Raw genomic sequence first — 27,095 nt, 5'->3', positions numbered from 1 at the left:
AAATAACTGCAGTCAATCCAGCAGCAGTCGTCCACAGGCATCGCGCGAGCTTGCACCACAACTTTCTCAGGCACTTCCACTTCCAGCAGCGGAGCTCGAGGATACAGGAGGAGGATGCAGGTCTCCGGGCTTCTGTCAGGCGCTTTCGCTCTGCATGTGCTCTTGACCGTGAGATGCATGCCTTTGCACGGGGGACGAGGACTCACGAAGCACAAACAGCCTCCGGTGAGTTTATTAATAGCAACATTTGTTGCATTGTTTCAAGAAAGGTTCTTTGTTGGCATCAATTGTTCTGTGAAGAACCTTGAACATCCATGGAACTTTTCAAATGCAGAATAGGTTCTTTATAGTCGAAAAAATGGTTCTATAGATTTGTAAAATGTTCTTCAAAATGGTTCTTTTAGGAACTGTTCACTGAAAGGTTCTTTAGGGATCCAAAAATGGTTCTGTGGCATCACTGCAAAAACACTCTTTTGGAACCTTTGTTTTTAAGAGTGTAGCTCTTAAAAAAAAACTGTAGGTTTTTGTTTAGTAAGGGGTTATTTAACATTTTTACTGCATTGGAACTTGCCAGTTTGAGTTTTACTTTAAAATTTGTAATAAATTACATTTTATTTTACTTTCATGCTGCATGGCACATACAAATAGATCAGCATGAACAAAGTAAAATCTAATGAGTTTTGGCTTGTTGTAAGTATTGGCACCAAATTGAACAACAGCGTCTAAAGCTTCTATTATTACGAGCCAGAACCTGTCAGTTTCATCTGGGTTTGTTCACTTTATAGGATTCAGGTCTAGTAAATGATGGTTATAAGTTTAGTAAATGATCTCATTTATAACTGTTTAACTGCCATTAAATGCTCTTGATAAAAGCTTTTTTATTTTTTATTTAAAATATATTCACAGGCTTACTGTTTTCTTTATGTTTTTTTTGTTTATGCCCTGTATTTGAAGTGTTTGTTTGATTATTAAAATGCCCTAACTAATCTGTCATCACATTCCTAAAACTGAAGAATGAATTTTAGTGTTGTATTTATGATGACTCAGGTGTAAAAACTTATAAATAATGTTGCCAGTTTGTTCTCAGCGATGACAAAAACAGCGAGGGATTGTGCAGGCATGGGCAAGTTTGTCTTTTCTGTGCCATCTGGAGGGACAACACACACTCCCTCTCTCTCTCTCACGGATACATAGCCTACTATAGAGAGAATTTAGGGAATGTGATAGTCTGCTCACTGCTGTTTTCTTGTTATGATTATTTCACCCCTTGCTCCCTGGCATGTCCCCTGCTAAAAGAGAATAGATTGTGTAGTTTGTGAATCCAGATATAATCAAAATCCTTTTGTTTAGAAGATTGTTATTTTCACATCCCAGTCTCGTTCTCACAATATTTGACCCAGTCACTGGAAGCGGAAACCATTGGCAAAGGCTGAGGCTCTAGGACACTCAGTTCCTAAAACCTCTTTAGTTAAGGTTGAATTTCTGAAAATGGGAAGCATAAAACATGCATATAATTAAGTTGTCATATATACAGTGGTTTAGCATTATTTGCTAGTTTATTGTATTTGTGGAGCCACAAGCTACTTGTAGAAAACACCAAATTGATAAGGAAGACTTGGGAAAAATAGACTATGGTTAATACACTCCTGTAGTGGGACTGTGCTGTTTAAGAGCAGTTGTAATGGTATGCTTATGTAATGTTTTCATTTTCTGCAAAAATAAATTCATCAGCCATAATTTGGTTTAAGGTTTATAATATCGAGTTTTAGAAAAATACAGGGCTATCCACCTACATTTTTTTGTAAGAGTGGGCGTGGCCATTTGTCTCATCCGCGTCCAGCTATTTTTAGCTGTACAAAACAGCTTGTTTTGCTGCTTGATATTGACAAACTGGTGTGTCTTACCATATTATTTTCATGTAGTATCTTAATTATGAACACACTGGTTTGTAGTGCAAACAGTTTTATCGTTTACTGCACGTTGTTATTCTTCTTATTTCGCTATAGCGGCTAAGCCCATAGGCTTACTTCTGCATTAAAGAATAAGGTTGATATATGATCAAATTAAGCAAATGTAAGTGCTGAAAGTCGCCCTGTAGGGTATAATTAATAATTATTCTGTGTATAACAGAAAAAAACAGATGTTTATCTGTTTTGTAATCATGAGATGGTCTTTGAAGCCATTGCACTTATCAAACCTTAACTTAAGACTTCACAGGAAATTGTATACTTTTTGCCATTTTTCCATCATGCCCATAAATAAAGAAAAGTTTTGTCTGGTCCAGCTCTTATAGCTAAGCCTGTTTCCGTCACTGAATAAAAATAAAAAAGCTAATTGTGACTTTTTTTTCTCACAATTCTGACTTTTTTTCTTGCAATTATGAGTTTACATCTTGCAATTCTGACTTTTTTTCTCAGAATTACCTGATACAAACTCTAATTTCTAAATTCTTTTTTAGAATTATGAGATATAAACTCGCAATTGTGAGTTATAAAGTCAGAATTGTGAGACATAAACTCGCAATTCTGAGAAATGAAGTCACAAATCTGAAAAATAGTCAGAATTGCAAGATATAAACTTACAATTCTGACTTTTTTTCTCAGAATTTCGTGATATAAACTTGCAATTGTGAATTATAAAGTCAGAATTGCAAGACATAAGCTCGCAATTCTGAGATAGAAAGTCACAATTCTGAGAAAGTCAGACATAAACTCACTATTTAGATTTTTTTCTCAGAATTGTGATGCAAACTCACAATTCGGACTTTTTTTCTGAGAATTGTGAGATATAAACTTCCAATTGTGAGTTATAAAGGTGCATATTTTTAAATTTTATATTACATTATTAATAGAATTGCGAGATATAAACTCACAATTCTGACTTTTTTCTCAGAAATACGAGTTCAGGGGCCTCATTTATAAAACGTTCTTACGCACTGATTTGATCTTAGAGTGTTCGTACGATCAAATCCACGTCAAAGTACAGATTTATAAAAACCGTCTTTGACGTGGAAAAGTACTTATCTCCACGTCAGATTCCAGTTTGGCGTACGACCGTTTCCTTGTGGTAATGCCTGGTATTGCAGATAGTTCAGCCTCACTATAATTTGATTTCTTGCGCTCCTTTTTACTTGCCATTGTCACAGAGTTTTTGCTTTAGGAATGAGCTCATTTTATATGTTAATTAATTAAGCAGGGGCGTTTCGACGGCGGAACATTCAGCTGCACACAATTCCACGATCATTTGTGATTTATAACCGAATGACTGGCATACGCATGGATTTCGTGTGTACGATCAAATCAGAAAAGTTCTTAGATAAAATCAAGGATGGTTTCTACGCAAGTCTTTATAAATGAGGCCCCATATCTCGCAATTGTAGCTTTTTTCTCAGAATTTCGAGTTTATATCTTGCAATTCTGACTTTATAACATGCAATTGCAAGTTAGGTCAAAATTGTGGGTCATAACTTTTTTTTATTCAGTGGCAGAAACGGGCTTCCGTATTTAGCAGCTCCTGTGTGGTGCAGTCTATATAGCTATTTTTTTTTTTAATTTTCCCTTTCGATATATAATTTTTTAATTTATTTTGAAGAAAAGAGTGAGATTTCAAATTTCGTTACTGACTTTCACTAGGTACAGCGGTACGCCAAAACCATCTGATTCATCCACACAAAATAGAATAGCTGATGCCAAACTCATATAATTACACTAACAAACCGCTAGAGGGCCAAAAGTTTCATATTGTAGCTTTAAAATTGGAGGTTTTTGTAAACAACCTCTGAAGTATGAGTGAATTTAACTGCAACACAAACAGTGTTTTCATCACAGGCAAGATTGTGTTTTTGATTGTGTTTTTCAGGGTTATTGGGTCAGGTGATTCACTCGCCTTAGCTGCTATGATTTTGACAGGGTCATTCAAGGAAAGCATAATCAGTTTCATGACTTCCTGGATGTGTCAGAGCAGGAATATGTGTGTGGGGGAGAGGGAAAAAAAAATAGGTTTGTGTGAATAAGCCAGATGCCAAAGTCCTTCGAGCACTGATCCAAACTTGAAACATTTACTATTGCTGGTAGACAGAGGGCTTGAGCTGCTGGGGATAGAGTTTAACATGAGTACTGGTGCATACGCTGTATCTGGGAGCTTATCACTGCAAGCTTACTTGAAAGTCTCCTTTAGTCCTGCACTGGACCACTCATCACTTCCAAGTCAGCTGCAGATTCTAGGGGATTTACCTGTGAATATTTGTGCAAATGGTAATCCTTTAAAGCTTTGTTTATCTTGCCACTAAGAGTTGTGATATGTTGGTGGAAGGATAAGCTTTTCTTTTTTTACTCTCCCTGTCTGATGTCTGTAAACCAGATTGGACAGTGACCCAGATCTTTGATCCTGCACTCTACCCATCCAAAATTTGACTCATTGAAGCATGTTTGATAAATGTGGAAAGAGTAGGGGTTTCAACATGCATGATCCTTTTGCTTTAAGTACTAATATTAGTTTATCATTTCATGGAAACCTTCACTCAGTTGGTCCTAAAACAATGTTGCTTTATGAGTTATGATTTAGATGTTTGTTTCTTAAAGGTGATATTTGCAATTTTCAAGGTACTAGTCACCAAACTGAGAAAAATGCATCCATGATTTTTTTCAAACAGGTGTTCAGTACAAGTTAAACTCAATTAACAGCATTTGCGACAAAGGTGATTACCTAAGTATTTAAAAGCAGAAATGTGAAACACATATTATGCCCCTTTTTACAAGATGTACTGTAATATAAGTCGGAATGTGTCTGTAAAGTTTCAGTGCAAAATACCCCATCATTTATTATATTATTTTGAAAATGCCTATTTTGAGTAGAAGCCAGAAACACGCTTTTTTCATGCAAATGAGCTGCTGCTCCCCGCCCCCTTTTCCAGAACAGGGCTGTGCTTTTACAGCTTGTACCTCAGATATTCTGCCAAAAAAACATCTGTTTGGTTTTGATTATCATGTCGATCATGGTTTTGTAAGCACTCACATCCGAAGCATGCGGACAGAAAGCGTCTGTCACATGGCATGTGAGTACTAAACTAAGTTCTCTTTCATGTCTTATTGCACTTAAACGGTCAAAAAACACAAGTTTATGTTAAAAACACACACAAGTTACTAAAACACAGTCGGTTATGTCTGTACAGATGTGAAAGAAATCACATGTTTATATTAGATCTGTGTATTAAGTGTCAGCAGCGTAATACACAGTACCTATAGTGCTAACTACTCTGTTAAAATGACCCAAACTGTTAAATAAAACTGAAAATCACTGCAGCTTGACTGAATAACTTATATAGCTTTAATAAGAAAACATTTCTTACTTCAGTGCTGCTTTTAAATGCTCTGGCGTGAAGATAAACATGGCATATTGTGTGCGGCTCACTCAGGGAGGGGTTTACACTATTAAATTTTTTTGAAACTAAATTTGAAAATAGAGGGTTTGCACTTATACACTCGGATGTAAATAACAATATGGAGTGCACGGTTAATGTACCACTGAATACGTTGTTAGGCTAATTCATGCTGTCTAAACCATGGAAAAAAGCTACTAAATCATATAGAGAAGGGCTTAGTAAGCAGGAAAGGGCACATTATTTTGACAAACTAAAGTTAATGGGTGGTAAAGATATGTATAAGCAGTATTAAGTAAGATATTAGCTTAATTTTTCTCCTAGCTGATCAGAAATGATAAGAACAAACACAAATGTTGTCAAGATTCTTGCCCTGAAAATCCTGGTTTAGTCTGGCCAAGCACAAACTGACCTTTTGTTCCTCAAGACAGTTTTTTGCACTCTTCTCCTTGATTTGTTATGCTTTTTGGCAATCTATAGTACTCCTGTTTTTTTCTGGTCTGACCAATTTAGCTTTACTGTAAACCACAATTTTGGGTTAATAATTAAAATGTAGAAATTCATTTTTGTTGTAATCATCATTATGCCACAATTGCTGCCAGTTGAGCATAACTCATATCGAATCTGGAATATTCATAAGTGAAAACAGAAATGTTTTGATAGCTCAACAGAACTACCGTTTAAAAAAAAATCAACCTGCAACCTGGTTTATTTACAGTTGAGTATCTGTACTGGCATATGAAATAGGTGAAAGTATTCTACAAAGTAAAATTTTAAATCACTGTTTTGCTACTGAAAGTGGCTTGTACTCTCAGTTGAGTTTGTTGAAAACAATGATAAAAAAAATGTCAGGATTTCCTCTGTGGAGCTGAAAGCATGTGTTAACACGAGAAAGAGGTGGAGGGGGAACGTGGGACGTGGGACGTGGGAGCTCTAGGCTGGGACAGGCAGTGTTGTATGGGAGTGTGGCTCAAACACAAACCCAACTGGCGAATTTAACTACACATGAAAGGAGACAGCAGCATTTATAACTTGGCTTTGTCTGGGGGGCTTATCTGAAACATAAATTATGTCAAACTACAGGCAGAACGCTGACTCAAAATATTTCCAGCATTAAAAATGAATCAGAAAGCATTGTTGGCTAGCTTTCAAACTCACTGAGACAAGTTTTTCTCTCCCTGTCTGATGTCTGTGAACCTATTAAGCACTGACCCAGAATTTTGATCCCTCTCTAAAAAGGTATTTTCAGTAGCTTTAGGGTCAGACGGTTCATTTAAACAGTGCTGATAAAAGTGGACAGCTACATTCTCACACTTATTTTAAAATTCACTCTGATCTTACGTCCAGAAAAACCCCAAAGCATTCCTTTCCACATCATGCCACTACCTCTAGGCTTTTTATCAGCGCATACTGCAGCCTTGATTTCCATTTTGTGTATGTGCAATTTTGTTGCTTTAATCTCCTCAGACTTTTAATGAAATAAACTGCTTACTTTGAGGACTGTGTTTTGGCAGAACATCAAGACACATTTGGCAATGCTTTCTCTATAGATTATTACACACACACATAAAATAGTGACTTATTGTGTTAACTTCATTCTCCCCCTGTATAGTATAGCCAAATGTGTCCTAACTTGCCCTCCGTTTTTGAGAAGTGGGTCAAATATACGCTTTGAAACTTGCATTGTATGAACAATGCAGAAAGCACCTCATCTTTGTGTGTGCCAGTTGTGGAATGTGTGTTATTCCAGAGTTATGGCAGATCTCACCCACTCATAGGTCAGGAGTCACAATGCAGTTGGATGTTATAATCACATAAATAACTGAGAAAAGAAATTTAATTAAGCATCTGGTTCGAATTTCATTAACATTTTGTATCCAGGTTCACGAGATTAGATTGAACTGTACACACTCCTAAAAATAAAGGCTCCAAATTGTTTTTTTTTTTTGTTTTTTTTTTTTGTTTTTTTGCGGTGGTGCCATAGAGGAACCATTTTTGGTTCCCCAAAGAACCTTTCAGTTAACAGTTCTTAAAAGACCGCTTTGAAAAATATTTTTTAAAATCTAAAGAACCCTTTTCCACTATAAAGAACCTTTTCTACATTTAAAAGTTTCCATGGATGTTCAAGGTTCTTTCCGAGACCATCAATGCCAATAAAGATTATTTTTAAGATTGCAGTGTAAGTGCTTATATTGGTGTTTCATTATTTGTATGAGTACCATGTTTTTAATTTCTGTATTAAAATATTTTTAATATCGTAAAATAGTACAATATCAGATTGATACAAATGTCCTGATACTATAATGTAGAACTAATACTAAATTTTTGTTTAAAAAAAACGTATTAGTAATCTTCTATTTTTAATTCTAATTACATATTTAAATATTTTAAGAAACTGCTTTGACTGTTTCACTTCTTATTAATATTTAAAACACTAATTCAAAGTAATGTGGTGCACTGACCAGCAGAAACATGCAGGGGGAAAAAAACACATAAAAACAGGACATGATGCCTTCTAGGTTAATATGTCTCTTAAAATATCAGATAATTTTAAGTCTAGGTAAATCAACACTAAAATGTCACGTGGTTCAACTCCCTAAAACATAATCATTTGTAAATGAATGATTTATCATATTTGTAAAAACATGGTCACAAACTGCCTTTGTTATTTTTTTATCTGTTCTCTGAGGTTCACTTATAGTCTTATCAAGATTTTTAAATCAAAAAAACTATTTAGAAGTATATTCTGTTTTCTGTCTTGTTTTGACCCCCCTCATCAGAATGCTCTGTTTGAATATGTGCGGTGATTGTACAGTCGTGGCCAAAAGTTTTGAGAATGACACAAATATTAGTTTTCACAAAGTTTGCTGCTGAACTGCTTTTAGATCTTTGTTTCAGTTGTTTCTGTGATGTACTGAAATATAATTACAAGCACTTCATATGTTTCAAAGGCTTTTATCAACAATTACATGACATTTATGCAAAGAGTCAGCATTTGCAGTGTTGGCCCTTCTTTTTCAGGGCCTCTGCAATTCGACTGGGCATGCTCTCAATCAACTTCTGGGCCATATCCTGACTGATAGCAACCCATTCTTTCATAATCACTTCTTGGAGTTTGTCAGAATTAGTGGGTTTTTGTTTGTCCACCCGCCTCTTGAGGATTGACCACAAGTTCTCAATGGAATTAAGATCTGGGGAGTTTCCAGGCCATGGACCCAAAATTTCAACGTTTTGGTCCCCGAGCCACTTAGTTATCACTTTTGCCTTATGGCACGGTGCTCCATCGTGCTGGAAAATGCATTGTTCTTCACCAAACTGTTGTTGGATTGTTGGAAGAAGTTGCTGTTGGAGGGTGTTTTGGTACCATTCTTTATTCATGGCTGTGTTTTTGGGCAAAATTGTGAGTGAGCCCACTCCCTTGGATGAGAAGCAACCCCACACATGAATGGTCTCAGGATGCTTTACTGTTGGCATGACACAGGACTGATGGTAGTGCTCACCTTTTCTTCTCCGGACAAGCCTTTTTCCAGATGCCCCAAACAATCGGAAAGAGGCTTCATCGGAGAATATGACTTTGCCCCAGTCCTCAGCAGTCCATTCACCATACTTTTTGCAGAAGATCAATCTGTCCCTGATGTTTTTTTGGAGAGAAGTGGCTTCTTTGCTGCCCTTCTTGACACCAGGCCATCTTCCAAAAGTCTTGGCCTCACTGTGCGTGCAGATGCGCTCACACCTGCCTGCTGCCATTCCTGAGCAAGCTCTGCACTGGTGGCACTCTGATCCCGCAGCTGAATCCTCTTTAGGAGACGATCCTGGCGCTTGCTGGACTTTCTTGTACGCCCTGATGCCTTCTTAACAATGCAGTGGAAAGTTTTTTTGGGATTAAGTTAATTTTCATGGCAAAGAAGGACTATGCAATTCATCTGATCACTCTTCATAACATTCTGGAGTATATGCAAATTGCTATTGTAAAAACTTAAGCAGCAACTTTTCCAATTTCCAATATTTATGTAATTCACAAAACTTTTGGCCACGACTGTAGACTTGGAAGTAGAGCTGCAAAATTATTATTTGCGATTAATCGATTCAAAATAAAAGTTTATATTTATGCATACTATATGTTTCATTGTCTTACAGTAAGGAAAAATAATATTTGATCCCCTGCTGATTTTGTACGTTTGCCCACTGACAAAGTAATAATGAGTCTATAATTTTAATAGTAGGTTTATTTGAACAGTGAGAGACAGAATAGCAACAAAAAAATCCTGAAAAACGCATTTCAAAAAAGTTATAAATTGATTTGCATTTTAATGAGTAATACCCTTTATACAGGTAATGAGCTGAGATTAGGAGCACTCTCCTAAAGGGAATACTCATAATCTCAGTTTGTTACCTGAAGGAACACAGAAGCAATCAATCAATCAGATTCCAAACTCTCCACCATGGCCAAGACCAAAGAGCTGTCCAAGGATGTCAGGGACAAGACTGTAGACCTACACTAGGCTGGAATGAGCTACAAGACCATCCCCAAGCAGCTTTGTGAGAAGGTGACAACAGTTGGTGTGATTATTCGCAAATGGAAGAAACACAAAATAACTGTCAATCTTCCTTGGTCTGGGGCTCCATGAAAGATCTCAACTAGTGGAGTTTCAATGATCATGAGACACTGAGGAATCAGCCAAGAACTACATGGGAGGATCTTGTCAATGATCTCAAGGCAGCTGGGACCATAGTCACCTAGAAAACAACTGGTAACACACTATACCGTGAAGGACTGAAATCCTGCAGCGCCCGCAAAGTCCCCCTGCTCAAAGAAATCACATGTACAGGCCCGTCTGAAGTTTGCCAATGAACTTCTGAATGATTCAGTGGAGAACTGGGTGAAAGCGATATGTTTAGATGAGACCAAAATCGAGCTGTTTGGCATCAACTCAACTCGCGTGTTTGGAGGAGGAGGAATGCTGCCTATGACCCCAAGAACACCATCCCCACCGTCAAACATGAGGGTGGACACATTATGCTTTAAGGGTGTTTTTCTGCTAAGGGGACAGAACAACTGCACCACATCAAAGAGACGATAGACGGGGTGAGGTGAGAACCTCCTTCCCTCAGCCAGGGCATTAAAATAGGTTGTGGATGGGTATTCCAGCATGACAATGACCCAAAACCCTGGGCCAAGGCAACAAAGAAGTGGCTCAAGAAAAAGCACAATAAGGTCCTGGAGTGGCCTAGCCAGTCTCCAGACCTTAATCTCATAGAAAATCTGTGGAGGGAGCTGAAGGTTCGAGTTGCCAAACATCAGTATGGAAACCTTAATGACTTGGAGAGGATCTGCAAAGAGGAGTGGGACAAAATCCCTCCAGAGATGTGTGCAAACCTGGTGGCCAACTACAAGAAACATCTGACCTCTGTGATTGCCAACAAGGGTTTTGCCACCAAGTACTAAGTCAGGTTTTGCGAAGGGGTCAAATATTTCACTCATTAAAATGCAAATCATTTTTTTTGTTGTTACTCTGTCTCTCACTATTTAAATCAGTGGGCGGGGCCAAAGTTCTGTGGAGGCGGTGTTTAGCCACACTATTACAACACAGAGTGGCACATTCCACATCCTGTTGTTTTGGCAGATTAGCTTCAATATAAGCTGTTTTTAGACTAACATGAAAGTTTTGGTTTCTCAAACTTACAGGATGTTTTTATAGTACAATGACCTCTTATATGTCAAAAGATCAAAGGATTGATTTCTCAGTTCAGGACCCCTTTAAGATCCATTCACTGACATATATTCAAAGTGTTATTTTTTTGCTTTATGATACATATGAACGTAGTATGCTGTAACCTTAAACATGGTTGGTATAAATGTTTTTCAAAACCATAAGGCACCAACATTAATGCAAAGTGTTTAAAGATGATGTTTCTTTTTTTATCTATATATATTTAATGAACCTGATCTGTCTACATGCACATGCTTGAAATCAGCATGCTAGTAGAAAGTCTCACTCAGAGACCAGGGCACATTCCATAGTTCCTGCTGGGCATTGTCTCCAATATAGCAGCTCTGCCTCACGCATGAGGAGTCACCACTGTACCGCCATCCCTGGGAGAGAGACACGGGGTCATTGAGGGGAAAACGTTTAGCCTGCTTGCCGTTACTTTGCAAAATTCCTAAAGATTTTATAATATGTTGTAAACCAGTCAAGAAAAAACAAGGGCACCTTGTCAGAACTGTGTTTTTTTCCAAATTTTTATGTAAAACATAACATACAAATTTGCGAATCTCAATATAAGAGCTCACTGTAAATTCTTCAAATTGCAACATATTTAGCTTTTGAAGTAAATGTTGATTTTAAGTAAATGAAGTATTTAGACATTTTTCTGTAAGTGGGTAAAAGGTGAGCACTGTAAATGAAAGCCGAAACATCCTGAAGTTTAAAGCATCTATAAATGCCCAGAATTCTGCCTGAAAGTACCACAGTGCTGCCCGCGGCATTTTTCTCTGTCTTTAACGCCCATGTTAATGAACAGCCATTTCCTCCAAAGAATGTTTAGGGACACTAAGCAGTCCATCCGCAATCATATCCCACCGTAAGTAAACAGCATGAACTAGGGAAGAACATGATTTTGCTTTTTGCATCAGATTAGGGCGGCTTGGCTTGTTTGTTGTTATTTAATGTTCTTTAACGTGCATGATGTTTTATCATAAACTGGGTTCAGTATGAACCTGAACGGGTTTAGTAGGTTTTTTTAATCTGATGTCAGTTTATCATATTTGAGACAAATAGACTTAGTTAAATAAATATACAGTACAGTACACTACTGTTGAAATTTTTGGGGTCGATTAGGATTGTTTTTGAAAGATGTTTCTCATGCTCACCAAGGCTGCATTTACAGTGCCTTGCGAAAGTATTCATACCCCTTTATGTTTTTCATGTTTTATGTTGTAGCCTTGTGTTAAACTGCTTTAAATTACTTTTTTCCCCACATCAATCTACACTCCATACACCATAATGACAAAGCACAAAACTTTGCATTTGTGACAACTTTGCAAATTTATTAGATATAAAAAGTGAAATGATTTAATTGCATAAGTATTTATACCCTTTTCTGGGACACTTGAAATGTAGCTCAAAAGCATTTGTATTGCTTGTAGATGTTACTACACTTTGAGTGAAGTTAACCTGTGACAAATTCATTTGAAAGAGTATGATTTGTAAGGGCACACGCCTCTCAATAAAAGGTCTAACAGCTGAAAATGCATATCAGAGCAAAAACCAAGCCATGAGGTCAAAAAACTGCCTGTAGAGATCAAAGACAGGATTGTGTCAAGGCACAAGTCTGGGGAAGAGTTTCAGAACCTGAACCCAGACCCCATCCAAGCTGACAGCGCTTGAGAGGTGAAAAGGTAAGAAGAAGAATGGCAGATAATTGCCAAATGCAAATGTGCAAAGCTTGGCGGATCATACGACTAAGATTTGAGGCTGTAAAGGTGCTGTAAAGTGTATGAATACTTATGCAATGTGCAATTTATGTCTTTTGTGTTTCCATCGCAGGGTTTGTCACAGATTCCTCATTCACTCTCTGAAAAGAGGAGAGACAGGATTCCCCACCCTCAGGACACCTTAAAACCTCAAGCATGGCCAAAGGATGAGCCACAGCTCAACACCCAACTCAGGAACAGCTCTGGGGCTGCAGGTCCAATGCGCTGTGGTGTCCCAGACTACCCCGACCAAAGAGAGGTGCATCTCAGCAGGCACCCCCGACAGAAACGCTTTGTGATTTTTGGAGGACGCTGGCCAAAAACTGACCTCACTTACAAGTAAGGTGTACAAGGAAAACAAGATTATATTATAACTTTAAGTAATATATCATGCCTGCTGTGTTTTGAATTATTGAAGGCACTTCCAGTGTCAGGAACTTCCATTTAAAAAGAATGAAACACATAGTTTCAAGTCATAAAGTTGTGCTACAAATGTGACCTGGGACCACAAAACCAGTCATAATAGCACAGGTATATTTGTAGCAACAGCCGACAAAAATTTCGATTATTCTTTTACGCCAAAAATCATGTTCCATGAAGATATTTTGTAAATTTCCTACTGTAAATAAATCAAAACATAATTTTTGATTAGTAATATGCATTGCTAAGAACTTCATTTGGACAAATTTTAAGGCAATAATCTCAATATTTGTTTTTTTTTTACACCCTCAGATTCCAGATGTTCAAACAGATAGGACAAATATTCTCCTATCCTAACAAACCATACATCAATGGAAATCTCATTTATGATCTCAATTTCAAAAAATGACCCTTATGATTGCTTTTGTGGTCCATGGTCACAAATAATCCTTTGACAGTTTTCTGTTCCTCCAGATTATTTTCTTTTTCCTTTGTTTTCTACTGTAACAATATGAAAAAAAACCCAACACTGTGCATTTATGGTCTGCTTTCCCGATTGTATTTACAGTATATCATAATCATAATTATTCTTATGAATAATTCACTAAAATGTCTTGTTTTTCTCCCCAAATGCTCATGTGTTTTTCCATGTTTGATTTTCTAATTCCTATTAGCAATGTATACTGGATTGGTACTAAAATGGGTATATAATATTTTTATCCACCCATATTTTTCAACACGGAAGTAAGCCGATATCTGTGAATGCGCAAGACTTCCGGTTCATTAGCCACAGTAGGGAAATGACGAGAAGAATAACAAAGTGCAGTAAACAGTAAATCTGTGTTCATTATTAAGGATAATACATTAAAATTGTACGGTAAGACACACCAATTTGCAATATCAAGCAGCAAAACAAGCTGTTTTACCCAACTAAAAATAGCTGGAAGCGGAGGCAGAAAATTTACAAGTGGCGCACCTGCTCTTACAGGAAAAATAAGGTGGATTGCCTGTCAAAATGATAGAAATCAATGTTAAAGAAACAATTTGACAAAGGAAATGTATGTTTCATAATCTAGACACTGTCATTCAAAAGTTTGGGATTAATATGATTTTTTAAGAAATCTTTTCTGCTCACCAAAACTACGTTTATTTGATTAAAAATATAGAAAAAACTGTAATATTGTGAAACATTATTGAAATCTAAAGTAGTGGCTATCTATTAGTGGTGGTGTCTATTTTAGTGGTGTCTATTTTAATATACTTTGAAATATAATTTATTCCTGTGATCAGCATCATTACACCAGTCTTCAGTGTCACATGATCCTTCAGAATTCATTCTAATATACTGATTTATTATCAGTGCTGGAAAAAGTTGTGTTGCTTAATATTTTTTTGGAACCTGTAATACTTTTTTTCAGGTTTCTTTGATGAAGAAAACATTAGAGGTCAGATCATACTTTTTCTTTCTTTTTTTCTTTGAAAGAAATTACTACTTTTATTCAGCAAAGATGTGTTAAAAAGTAACAGTAAAGACTTGTATTGTTAAAATATTTAGATTTTGTATAAATGCTGTTCTTTTTATTCATCATAGAATCCTAAAAAAGTATCACAGGTTCCAATAAAATATTAAGCAGCGGAATTGTTTTCAACATTGATAATAAATCAGCTTATTAGAATGATTTCTGAAGGGTCATGTGACACTGAAGACTGGAGTAATGGCTGATGAAAATTCAGCTTTGCATCACAGAAATAAATTATATTTTAAAGTATATTAAAATAGAAAACAATATTTCATAATATAACGTTTTTTTCTGTATTTTTGGTCAAATAAATGAAACTTTGACGAGCATAAGATACTTTAAGAAACATTAAAAATCTTACTGATCCCAAACCACAGTGATATTTAAAACATATATGATGTTTCCGTTGAATTAATCAAGCCTTTAGGGTTGTTCATGGTAATGTGTAAGTAAGTAAGTAATAATAATAATAACATAATAATAATTTAGCTTGATTGTATACTATAAACATGTCTGGCACTATGACAAATTGCTTTTGTTCCTTTTATGTTTAAAAGTGTCTCCTATGTAAAAGTAAAATAATAATAATTATTTCATATATGTGACCCTGGACCACAAAACCAGTCTTAAGTCGCTGGGGTATATTTGTAGCAATAGCCAAAAATACATTGCATGGGTCAAAATTATTGATTTTTCTTTTATGCCAAAAATCATTAAGAAATTAAGTAAAGATCATGTTCCATGAATATTTTTTGTAAAATTCCTACTGTAAATGTATCAAATTGTAATTTTTGATTAGTAATATGCATTGTTAAGAACCTAATTTGGACAACTTTAAAGGTGATTTTCTCAGGATTTTTTTTGCACCCTCAGATTCCAGATATTCAAATAGATGTATCTCGGCCAAATATTGTCCTATCCTAACAAACCATATATCAATAGAAAGCTTATTTACTGAGCTTTAATATTATATATATACATCTCAGTTTTGTAAAATTTAACCTTATGACTGGTTTTGTGGTCCAGGGTCACATATTATAAATATTAGCATTTAAAATAGCTTTTATTATTAATATCACCCTATATTATTGTGGTTGGCCAACAAATAGGTTCTTTAACAACAAGCTCAGGATCTTTTCAGTGCCACAGAGCCTGTCTGTTTTCATCGTAACAAAAGGGTCATTTTTACCCTTATTCAATATCTGAATGAACGATAATGTTTGTGTGCTGATAGCACTTTCTATCTCTGTACTGATCGTGCTTACAGCAGGCCGTTTATGTGGAGGAATGCAGGGGCATTATAGTCCGACCTATGAGGGAGAATAGGGCCGTCTCTGAGAGAGTACTAATCAGCCACATTTGTACGGAAATCTATTCACAGGCAGCACAGTGTGGATGCATCCGGTCGAAGATGTAGGATACACACTTTTCTTTCAGTTGTCTTGTTGCTCTCCATTGTTCTTTGTGTAATATTTGCATGGCTGAATAGTACAGAGGCATGCATTGTGGATTAGAACGGAGCATTATGAGATAAACGAAATGTTTACATTTTTTCTGAAGGAAAGTGAGTGTGTTTATATATGTATATAGTGTATGTATATACTTCTGAGATTCTCGGAAATGTGAAAGAGAGGCTTTTCACAAGAACACAGCATTAGGGAAAGTATCTGAAAGCTGGAGGGGCTGAATCCAGACACATTCCTTAACACAGACAGGTGTGTGGGCTCTCTGATAAGGCTTGGCTTCCTTTATTAAAATGTACATTTCTAAATCATTTATAATACAAGTAGAAACAGCTTAACTTGAGCTGAACTTGAGCTATGTGGATTAGTACTGGTGTTCAACACAAACATTTGAAGAATGCCTAATTAGGTGCTCACCTTTGTGCAAATGACTATAATAAAAGGTTAATCATACCCAAATTGTGAGAGAAGATCCAGAACAGTCTGATACGTGTCTGAGGTTACACGATCCCTGCGGGGTGAGTTCTACTCCTGTCGGAGAACTGGGTCATGAAGCTACAAACATAATACCACCGAAACCACAGTTTCGTGATGCTCATAAAACAGCCATTCGGAGAACATTATGAGATCATGTGACATGCTCACCAGACAGATGCCTATGGTGATGAATAATAAAGATGAATTACTGGTGGTCTCTGATGTGGGTTTATGCCGGTTGGTGGTCCAGCAGTGAAAGGCCGGTGGTCTGTAACACAATGTGTGTATATGCAAACATGATCACGTGTGTTCATAAACTATGACTGCGTCCATGTGTGTTCAGAATCCAGCGCTTCCCGTGGCAGATGAGTGAGGACAAAGTGAGGCGGGTTTTACAGGAAGCTCTCAAGATTTGGAGTGATGTTACGCCCCTCACCTTTACTGAGGTTACCGACCAAGAGGCTGACATAATCATTGATTTCGCAAGGTAACAAAAAAATCATGTGACTGTTTTTTTAAATACCTTCTTCACAGGTGTATTTGACATCCTTAAATAATTTATCCTGCAAATAAGTGTCCAATAATACAAGGGTTACAAGATGCTAGTATAGTATTTAGTATGGTATGTTAGTATAGTACAGTACAGCACAGTATTGTATAGTATGGTAAAGTGCAATACAACGTAGTAAAGAACAGTACAATATAGTATAATTCAGCAGAGTATAATAAAATATAGTATAATATATAATACTGTTCTAAATGTAATGGCTAAATATTCATCAGCCATTATTACAGTTTTTAGTGTCACATGATCCTTTAGAAATCATTCTGATATGCTGATTTGGTGCTCAAGAAACATTTCTTATATTATCAGTGTTAAAAACAGATGTGCTGATTAATATTTTTGAGGATTTTGTGATTTGTTTTAATGAATAGAAAGAACAGCATTTATTTAAAAAAGAAATCTTTTGTAAAATTGCAAATTTATTAATTCTCACTTCTGATCAGTGCATTCTTGCTGAATAAAAGTATTAATTAAATATTCTAACAGACACAAAAATTTTAAATGGTAGTCTAGTAAAGTACAACACAGCAGCCACCATGAGCAGTGACCAGCCTTACCTAGAATAAAATAGATTTTTCTTGACCACTGATATAAAAAAATGTCTGTATCTCACATGAATCTACATAATTTGACAGAAATATTTTTATATTAATTCCATATTTTTGTATTTCTGTCTTTAGGTATAAAACTAAATTAATAGGTGAACAAACTTAAAATACAGTTGAAGCCAAAAGTTTACATACACTTTGCAAAATCTGCAAAATGTTAATTATTTTATCAAAATAAGAGGGATTATACAAAATGCATGTTATTTTTTATTTAGTACTGACCTGAATGACATATTTCACATAAAATATGTTTACATATAGTCCACAAAAGAAAATAACTGTTGAATTTATAAAAATGACCATGTTCAAAAGTTTACATACACCTGATTCTTAATACTGTTTTTACCTGAATGATCCACAGCTGTGTTTTTTTTTTTTTTTTGGTGATAGATGTTCATGAGTCTCTTGTTTGTCCTGAACAGTTAAACTACCCGCTGTTCTTCAGAAAAATCCTTCAGGTCCCACAAAGTCCTTGGTTTTTCAGCATTTTTGTGTATTTGAACCCTTTCCAACAATGACTGTACAGAAGATTCAAACGCTCACTGATGCTCCAGAGGGAAAAGTGATTCATTAAGAGCCAGGGGGTGTAAACTTTTAAACAGAATGAATATGTGTACATTTTTCTTATTTTGCCTAAATATCATATTTATTTAATTTAGTACTGCCCTTCAGAAGCTACACAAGATACTTACATGTTTCTCAGAATACAAAATAAGTTAAATTTACCCTGATCTTCAAATTCAACAATGCATAATTTTTCCTTTTGGAGCACCAGTGAGCATTTGAACCTTTTGTAATAGTTGCAAAAGAGTCTCTCAGTTGTCCTCAGTGTGAAAAGATGGATCTCAAAATCATACAGTTATTGTTGGAAAGGGTTCAAATACACTAAAATGCAGAAAAACCAAAGAATTTGTGGGACCTGAAGATTTTTCTGAAAAACAGCAGGCAGTTTGTTCAGGACAAACAAGGGACTCGTGAACAACTATCACTAAACAAACAAACTAAAAAACACACAGCTGTGGGTTATTCAGGTAACAACACAGTATTAAGAATCAAGTGTATGTAAACTTTTGAATAGGGTCATTTGTAGAAATAAAAAATAACATGCATTTTGTATGATCCCTCTTATTTTGGTAAAATAATTAACATTTTGCAGATTCTGCAATATGTATGTAAACCTTTGACTTCAACTGTATATTGCATATCAAATCATATCATATCCAATAATATCAGTCTGTTTTCTGCTATGTTAAAACTGTCAGAAAACAATGAACACTGTATATTTATTTCCAGTCATACGTATAAAAGTGGAATCTAGTTCTTTAACTTAATTGTTTATTTTGATGCAATAGTCCTACTGTAATGCAAAGATCCCAGATTGCACGTGTACGTCTCCAAGATATCTGTTAAGGATCACTTCATGTGAAAAGCATCTGCTGTGTACAAACATCTGATAAACATCTTTAAGATGTCAGTTTTCCATACATTCAAAATCATAAACAACTTCTAAACATTTTATAAATGTCTTTTTGACGTCTAACAGTAAACAGTCTGAATAAAATCCACTCTGAGATTTATGTGTGCATGAGGGATATTATATAGTTTGTATGTGTATATATGTTTATGTTTATGTTTCCTATATCAGGTACTGGCATGGTGATAATTTGCCCTTTGATGGCCCTGGTGGGATCCTGGCTCATGCTTTTTTCCCAAGGACACACAGGGAGGGAGATATTCATTTTGACTATGACGAGTCTTGGACTGTGGGCAATGAACTTGGTAAGTTGAAAAGATAGAATAGTCATTTTACTGCTTCAGTGCCTGCCACTCACTTGGAAAGCTTGGATACACCTCTGGTACGTTTTAAAGATTTTTTTTTGCATATCTGGCTCCAATCTCAAACCCAGTTCACATCCATTTGGGATTTGAACGATTAACTGATTAGAGTGATTCCTATCTGTTTTTTATGCATGACATCATACAAAGTGTGGGTTATTTTGTAAGGTTGCTTAAAGCACCTTACAGGAGCAGGAGGCAAGATGTCTAGTTTTTCGTCCTCTCATTCCACACTAACAGCTACTCTCAGCTGTTCCTTGAGAAAGTCTCCTGGCATCACACTGATGCTTAAATGAACAAACAGAACAGAACAAACAAAACAGTCATTCCTTTAAGGAGTTCACTTCCGGAACAAAAAATTAAAGATAATGTACTCACCCGCTTGTCATCCAAGATGTTCATGTCTTTCTTTTTTCAGTCGTAAAGAAATTATGTTTTTTGAGGAAGACATTTCAGGATTTTTATCCATATAATGGACCTTTATGTTGCCCAGAGTTTGAATTTTTCAAAAATGTAGTTTAAATGCGGCTTCAAACGACACCAAATGCGGTTGTAAACGATCCCAGCCGAGGAAGAAACGATTATCTTGTAAAACAATTGGTTATATTCATAAAAAAAAAAAAATTATACACCTTTTAATGTCAAACACTCATCTTGTCAGTTAGGGTATGTTGAAAAACTCCCAACTCATGTTCTCCCTCAACTTCGCCCTACATCGTTGTTTTTCATTTTTGTTAAGGGTGTTTGATCTTCTTTGCATGTTCACTTTGCAAAGACTGGGTCTGTACTTCTGTAGCGATGTGGGATTATTTTGAAATTATTTTTTAAGTTGAGGGAGAAAATACGATGGGAGTTTTTCGACATACCCTAACTGTCTTAACCCAGAATACACAGAGTTCCGTGTAAAATGAGCATTTGAAGTTAAAAAGTATTTAAATTGTATTTCTTCCTTGGCTGGGATTGTTTAAAACCGCTTTTGGGATCGTTTGAAGCCGCATTTAAACTGCATTTTGGAAGTTCAAACTCAGGGCACCATATAAGTCCACTATAATATGGAGAAAAATCCTGAAATGTTTTCTTCAAAAACATAATTTCCTTACGATTGAGGAAAGAAAGACATGAACATCTTGGATGACATGGGGGTGAGTACATTATCTGTAAATGTTTGTTCTGGAAGTGAACTCCTTTAAGATCAGATATAAAAGCCAAATCACATTTGTGTGGGAAAAAAAAACTAATTTTATATATCATCCTACAGGAACTGATCTTCTTCAGGTGGCAGCACATGAGTTTGGCCATGTCCTGGGTCTGCAGCATTCTCTGGAGCCCGGAGCCATAATGTCCCCATTTTACAGTTTCTCTTATCCTCTCCAGCTCAGTGAGGATGACAAGAAAGGCATTCAATACCTCTACGGTCCCCGGCCGCAAGTCCCGATCCAAATCCCTACAGAAACCAATGAGATTATCACCAGTGCAGTGAGTCCCTGACCATTTAAACATTGACAAAATTACACATTTAAAAGAAAAAATTCAGTTTATCTGTACGTTCCCTTGATTCTCACTTCTGTTTTCCCATCTCCTCTCGCTGTCATTGTTTGTAGCCTGAAGCTTGTCACACAGACTTCGATGCTGTGTCTGTAATCCGTGGGGAATTGTTCTTCTTCAAGGCCAGCTATGCCTGGCGCATCAGGGAGGGCCGTCTGCAGGCGGGATACCCTGCCCTGGCCTCTCGACACTGGAGGGGCATTCCAGAGAACATAGGCGCCGCCTATGAAGACAAAAAGGGCAATATCTGGTTCTTTGAAGGTGGGTGAGTTCAGCACTGGTGGCTGACTGTGGTGATTTGTGGTTGGAGGACAGGATCAGACAGGCCTGGTTATATACATATCTATGGTGATGGGTGGTGCGGTACTTCCCCTTGACCCATATCTGAAGCATCCTGCTTTGTGCCTCTAATGCAGGGCATGATAAAACACGAGCATGCAGAAAACATGCTACTAACAACGGATAAATTCACGTGTTATGCAGTGCAGTACCTGAACAGCGCTGTACACGTGTAACTGGTTATGGTAGCTCTGATGTGTGTTTCACAGAATGATGATTATAAATTAGGGGTAAACGTTACTCTGTGCATTTAGAACTGAAATAGCATTGGTTCAGTGAGTCAAACGTGTGGTGTGTTGATGTAATGTACTATATTTATTTTTTACCACTAGAGGGAGCATATTTAGTGATAATAGCTCAAGACAATTATATATATATATATATAAAGGTGTGGATCCTTAAAGAATTAGTTCACTTCAGAATTCATATTTCCTGATCATTTACTCACCCCTATGTCATACAGGATGTTTATATCTTTTCTTTTTAGTCAAAAGAAATTAAGATTTTTGAGGAAAACATTCCAGAATTTTTTTCAATATAGTGGACTTCGGATTAAAGGATTAAAGATCCAAATTCAGTGCAGCTTCAAAGGGCTCTACACGACCCCAGATAAGGAATAAGGGTCTTATCTAGCAAAATGATTCAGCACATGCATCGCAGAGCTAGTGCAAGATGAGCATTTGTGGTTAAAAAATATATACATACAGTATATACATTTAAATTTTTTTTATAAAAATGACAGCTTGTTTCACTAGAGAAGACCCTTATGCCCTGTAGAGCCCTTTGAAACTCCATTGAAATGGCAATTTAGACCTTCAACCCATTGAAGTCCACTAGTTTGCCAATCAATAACAAATAACAAGCAATCATAAATCAGTGCTAAAATGGAATATAGTGATAGTTATTCTGAATTAATGTAATCATATTTACTCTTTACTCATATTTACTCTTTCTCTTATGTCTTCCGTTAGGTTCCAACTACTGGGTGTTTGATGCAGAACACAAGATAAAAGGACCAGACCCTCTTCAAAGTATGGGCCTTCCTGTCACGCACATTCAGGCTGCACTGCGCTTGAAAGAGCACCACGGCCACCATACATACTTCTTTAAGTCAGGACACTACTGGCGTTTGGATTCCAGTGAAAACAGAGTGGACACGGCCTTCCCAAGCAGCATCCAGCAGGACTGGTGGGGTGTCCCTGATGAGATCGATGCTGCCTTCCAGGATGCACACGGTACTTTCAGCTCAGCCTTTTTAATACATATTAGTGAATGTTAATATTAACATGAAAGAAATCAGATTACATAAGTTAAAGGATAGTTAGAATTTTCTGATAGTTTACTCACCCCCATGTCATCCAAGATGTTCATGTCTTTCTTACATCGTCGAAAAGAAATTAAGGTTTTTGAAGAAAACATTCCAGGATTTTTCTCCATATAGTGGACTTCAATGTGATCAGCAGGTTGAAGGTCCAAACTGCAGTTTCAGTGCAGCTTCAAAGGACTCTACATGATCCATTTGTGGGTAAAAACTACTTTTTTTTTTTTTTTTTTTTAGAAAATGATTGATCATTTTGTTAGATAAGACTGGGCTGGGATCATGTAGACCTCTTTGAAGCTGCATTGAAACTGCAATTTGAACCCTCAACTAGAGTTGAGGTACTCAGACTTGTACTTGGACTCAAGTCCGGTCTCGAGTACAATTTTAGTGGACTCGGACTTGACTCGGACTCAAGCTTTTCGGACTTGGGAATTATTGCAGAATCCAGGGACAGTTGACGCAAATTTTACTGACTCAATGCATTATTACGAAAGTGACATTTAGTATTGGCACATGTTTAAAAGTCTTGCCAGTACTGGTTTCTTTGCATACACACACACTCAAAGCATGCTCACCGAAAGCGCCTCTCAGTCAGCGTGCAAATGCTGAATTAAGTTTTCTTATGCATGTTATTGCTACACACTTACACGAAAAGTAATGTCAAAATGCACCGTTTTGGAGAGTACTCATGCAAATGCAGTCAGTTTTGTCTTGAGTGAATTTGAGCAGTTGGGAGAAATAAAGATGTGTCAAAATATATGATCTGTGCGTCCGGTCTTAAAGCGACAGCAGCGTAAACCTGCCGCAGCAGACTGCATCATATTACTATTGCCTATTTTATCTCACAATTCAGAATTTTTTTTATGTTGTTTATATGTTGTATTTCGAACTTTATAACTCAATTTATCTCAACAGTAGCGAGTTTATCAGTTCTTAGGGGGAAAATGCCAGAAGTGTGGGATATAAAAGGAAGAAAGTCTTTTCTTATCAGAATTGTAAGATATAATCTCGGAATTGTGAAAAATAAAGTCAGAATTTTGAAATATAAACTCAAATTTAATTTTAACTATAATTTTTCACATTCTAAAAGCTGTGTCACTGAAATATGTCACAATAAAAAAGCTATAACTTCTGTTACATGACTTTAAGTTTGCTGAGCAGGACACTAATTATGAAGATGGTGTGAAATCAAAAATCAAAATGGCAATATGCAATAGAGGTTTGCTTTTGTTACATTTAAAATGTCATTGCCATATTCTAGTTGTAAAGGTTAAAACAAGGGTAAGATACTGACAAACAGTAGTGTTTAGTTGGACTCGGACTTGAGTCCGACTCGCCCCATTTTGGACTCAAACTCAACTTAGGTGGACTCAAACCCAACACTACCTTCAACCCATTGGCCCCTATTGAAGTCCACTATATGGAGAAAAATCCTGGAATGTTTTTCTCAAAAACCTTAATTTCTTTTCGACTGAAGAAGAAAAGGCATAAACATTTTGCTTGACCTAGGGATTCTTATCATAGGGAACTTATCAGGAAATTTTAATTCTGGATTAATCCTTCAAGAAAGTTTGTTGAATATGCATGTTTGAATGAATCATTTGAGTCAATGATTCTTTGGATCATTCAAAAGTCACTTGCTTCTTTTCAGAATAAATTGATTTTGAATTAATGGTTCAAAGACTAATATTAAGAGATTTGTCTCCCCCTACTGGCTGTTTTAGTTTAATATTTAAAGTATATTATATTATATTTAAAATAAATTTTTAAAAAGTATTTTAAAACCGTAATCTTATGGAATTATTTATGCAGTTGTAATTGCAGTGTAAAAGCATTTCTGCCAGTTTTGAGCTGCATTAAACATGTGAATACATCTAAATGCAACTTCAGATGCAGATATTGTGCCACTCAACTCACTGCAAAGATGGATTTTATTGATACTGATTTCTTTTGATTCATAACCACTGTTTGTGTCTTATTTTTTCAGATTGAATTTGTTGATGAAGTATAAAAATTTGACACAAAAGGTAACGCATGCATATAATAAGGAGGCAAATATCTACTTAAAGGGATAGTTCACCCAAAAATTTCTTTCATTAATTCTTTCATTAATTACTCACCCTCATGTTATTCCAAACCCGTGCAACCTTCTTTCCTCTTCAGAACACAAATTAAGATATTTTTGATGAAATCTAAGAGCTTTCTGACCCTGTATAGACAGCAACACAACTGACATGTTCAAAACCCAGAAAGCTTCGTAACGTTACAGTTGAACCACTGATGTCACATGGACTATTTTTATTGGTGTTCTTACTGCCATTCTGGGTCTTGAACGCGTCAGTTACGTTGCTGTCTATGAAGGGTCAGAAAGCTTTTGGATTTAATCAAAAATATCTTAATTTGTGTTCTAAAGATGAACAAAGGTCTTACGAGTTTGGAACGACATGAGGGTGAGTAATTCATGACCGAATTTTCTGGGTAAACTATCCCTTTAATTGGTGAAAGTGACAGACTTCTGACAGAAGAGGGCGATATTTCAGCAGCAATAGTCAGTGACAGTCGTTTTGAGTCAAATTTGAGTTGTCTTGTTAGAACACATACTTGCGCACACTCATATTTAATAATTATTTCGCACACTGTTGTATACTCCACAGGCTTTGCCGTCTTCATCAGCCGCCGACAGTACTGGAAGTTTGATCCAGTTCAGCGTAAGGTTTTGGAAGGTTACCCACGCTACGTCGGTCCAGACTTCTTTGGATGTAGCATGCCATAAACCCTTCAGGAAACGTTTCTGTCTCTTACTACAAGTTCTTACACTCTGGTCTAAAGCATGTAGTGTAAATTTCCCACTTTATCATGATGAGGAACCGTACTATGTAACCTAAGTTCTTGTTCCCCGGGCATTTCTCCTCCTCCTTTCACCTCAAAAATGTCTGATTAATCAAATTTCTTCTCAGGAAATCTTGCACATCTGATCTTTATGAACCACGAGCAGCTATGTCTGTATTTGTTGTATTATCAAGCAGCCACTGTGTAAGGAGACATAAATACCCTGTTGTTATGGTGCTAAACAAGGTGCTAAAACATTTGTCAGGGATCTTTGCACCAGTTGCAATGTCCGTAACTCTCGAAGTTTTTGTGATTCGCTGCAAGTTGTACTGTACTGCAGTTTGTATTGATTAATAACACAAGAAAAGCTTGTTTAGACATTAGGTCTCATTCAAAATGTCTTTTGTATAGGGGAAGGATGTTTTTTTTTTTTTTTTTTTTTTAAAATCACAGAAACTCTTGACATGATCATTTGCTTATGATATTGAGACTGTATGAACAGACAAACTAGCACTCTTCAGTGCAGGACACTGACAATGTTTTAAATCTTTTTTTTTTATAATATTATACATCAAAAGATCAGCTTGGCATATTTTTTCTTCACATCATCATTGTACATTTTTTCTATATTTTCTCTAGTTTTTGTAGTTCTTACACTATTTTCTTTGGCTTTTCATATTTACTATGTAAATACTTTTATAAAATGTGTGTTGTATTTTGGTACAATTAAAATATTCCCAGACGATTTACCGGTCATAAAATTTTGTGTAATCCACTCATTTGTTCAGTCATTTGCAGTAAGCACTGCGTTAAAATAAAAGAAAAAGAAAGAAATACATGGAGAAAATTAAAGCTATGAGAAAAAAAAAAAAGTAATGGCTAAAGTTTCATGAGAAGTACACTACCAGTCAAAAGTTTTTGAACAGTTTTTTTCATGTTTTTAAAGAAGTATTTTCTCCAAGCCTGCATTTATTTGATCCAAAGTACAGCAAAAACAGTCAAATGTGTCAATATTTTTACTTTTTAAAATAATTTTCTATTTGAATATATTTTAAAATGTAATTTATTCCTGTGATTTCAAAGCTGAATTTTAGCATCATTTCTCCAGTCACATTATGCATCAGAAATAATTGTAATATTCTGATTTGCTGCTCAAAAAACATTATTATTATTATTATTATTATTATTATTATTATTATTATTATTATTATTATGTTAAAAACAGCTTAGTAGTTTTTTTTTTCAAGCTTCTTTGATGAACATTTATATGAAATATAAATGTTCTGTAACATTATAAATCACTTTTGATCCATTTAAAGCA

At 36.0% G+C, this 27,095-nt stretch overlaps 1 protein-coding gene across 1 annotated transcript; it reads left to right on the top strand.

The window, feature by feature from the left end:
* Positions 1 to 26,520, top strand: mmp11a (matrix metallopeptidase 11a). The gene is made up of 8 exons (XM_073818635.1): positions 1 to 225; positions 12,925 to 13,190; positions 17,075 to 17,218; positions 19,550 to 19,683; positions 20,999 to 21,216; positions 21,342 to 21,546; positions 22,596 to 22,859; positions 25,600 to 26,520. Exons 1-8 carry the CDS (start codon positions 115 to 117, stop codon positions 25,716 to 25,718), a joined length of 1,461 nt encoding a protein of 486 aa, XP_073674736.1. The 5' UTR covers positions 1 to 114; the 3' UTR covers positions 25,719 to 26,520.
* Positions 26,521 to 27,095: the final 575 nt, after the last annotated feature.

This window comes from Garra rufa, chromosome 15, assembly GCF_049309525.1.
Source record: "Garra rufa chromosome 15, GarRuf1.0, whole genome shotgun sequence".
NCBI lineage: Eukaryota > Metazoa > Chordata > Actinopteri > Cypriniformes > Cyprinidae > Garra > Garra rufa.
This window is presented reverse-complemented; position numbering and strand designations above follow the sequence as displayed.

What these genes read in the sequence shown, in the direction of transcription:
- mmp11a (XM_073818635.1), top strand. Translation starts at nt 115, where the DNA reads ATGCAGGTCTCCGGGCTTCTGTCAGGCGCTTTCGCTCTGCATGTGCTC. An exon ending in CGAAGCACAAACAGCCTCCG is followed by an intron (nt 226 to 12,924) that starts GTGAGTTTATTA and finishes TTTCCATCGCAG; the next exon opens with GGTTTGTCACAGATTCCTCA. An exon ending in TGCCTTCCAGGATGCACACG is followed by an intron (nt 22,860 to 25,599) that starts GTACTTTCAGCT and finishes TATACTCCACAG; the next exon opens with GCTTTGCCGTCTTCATCAGC.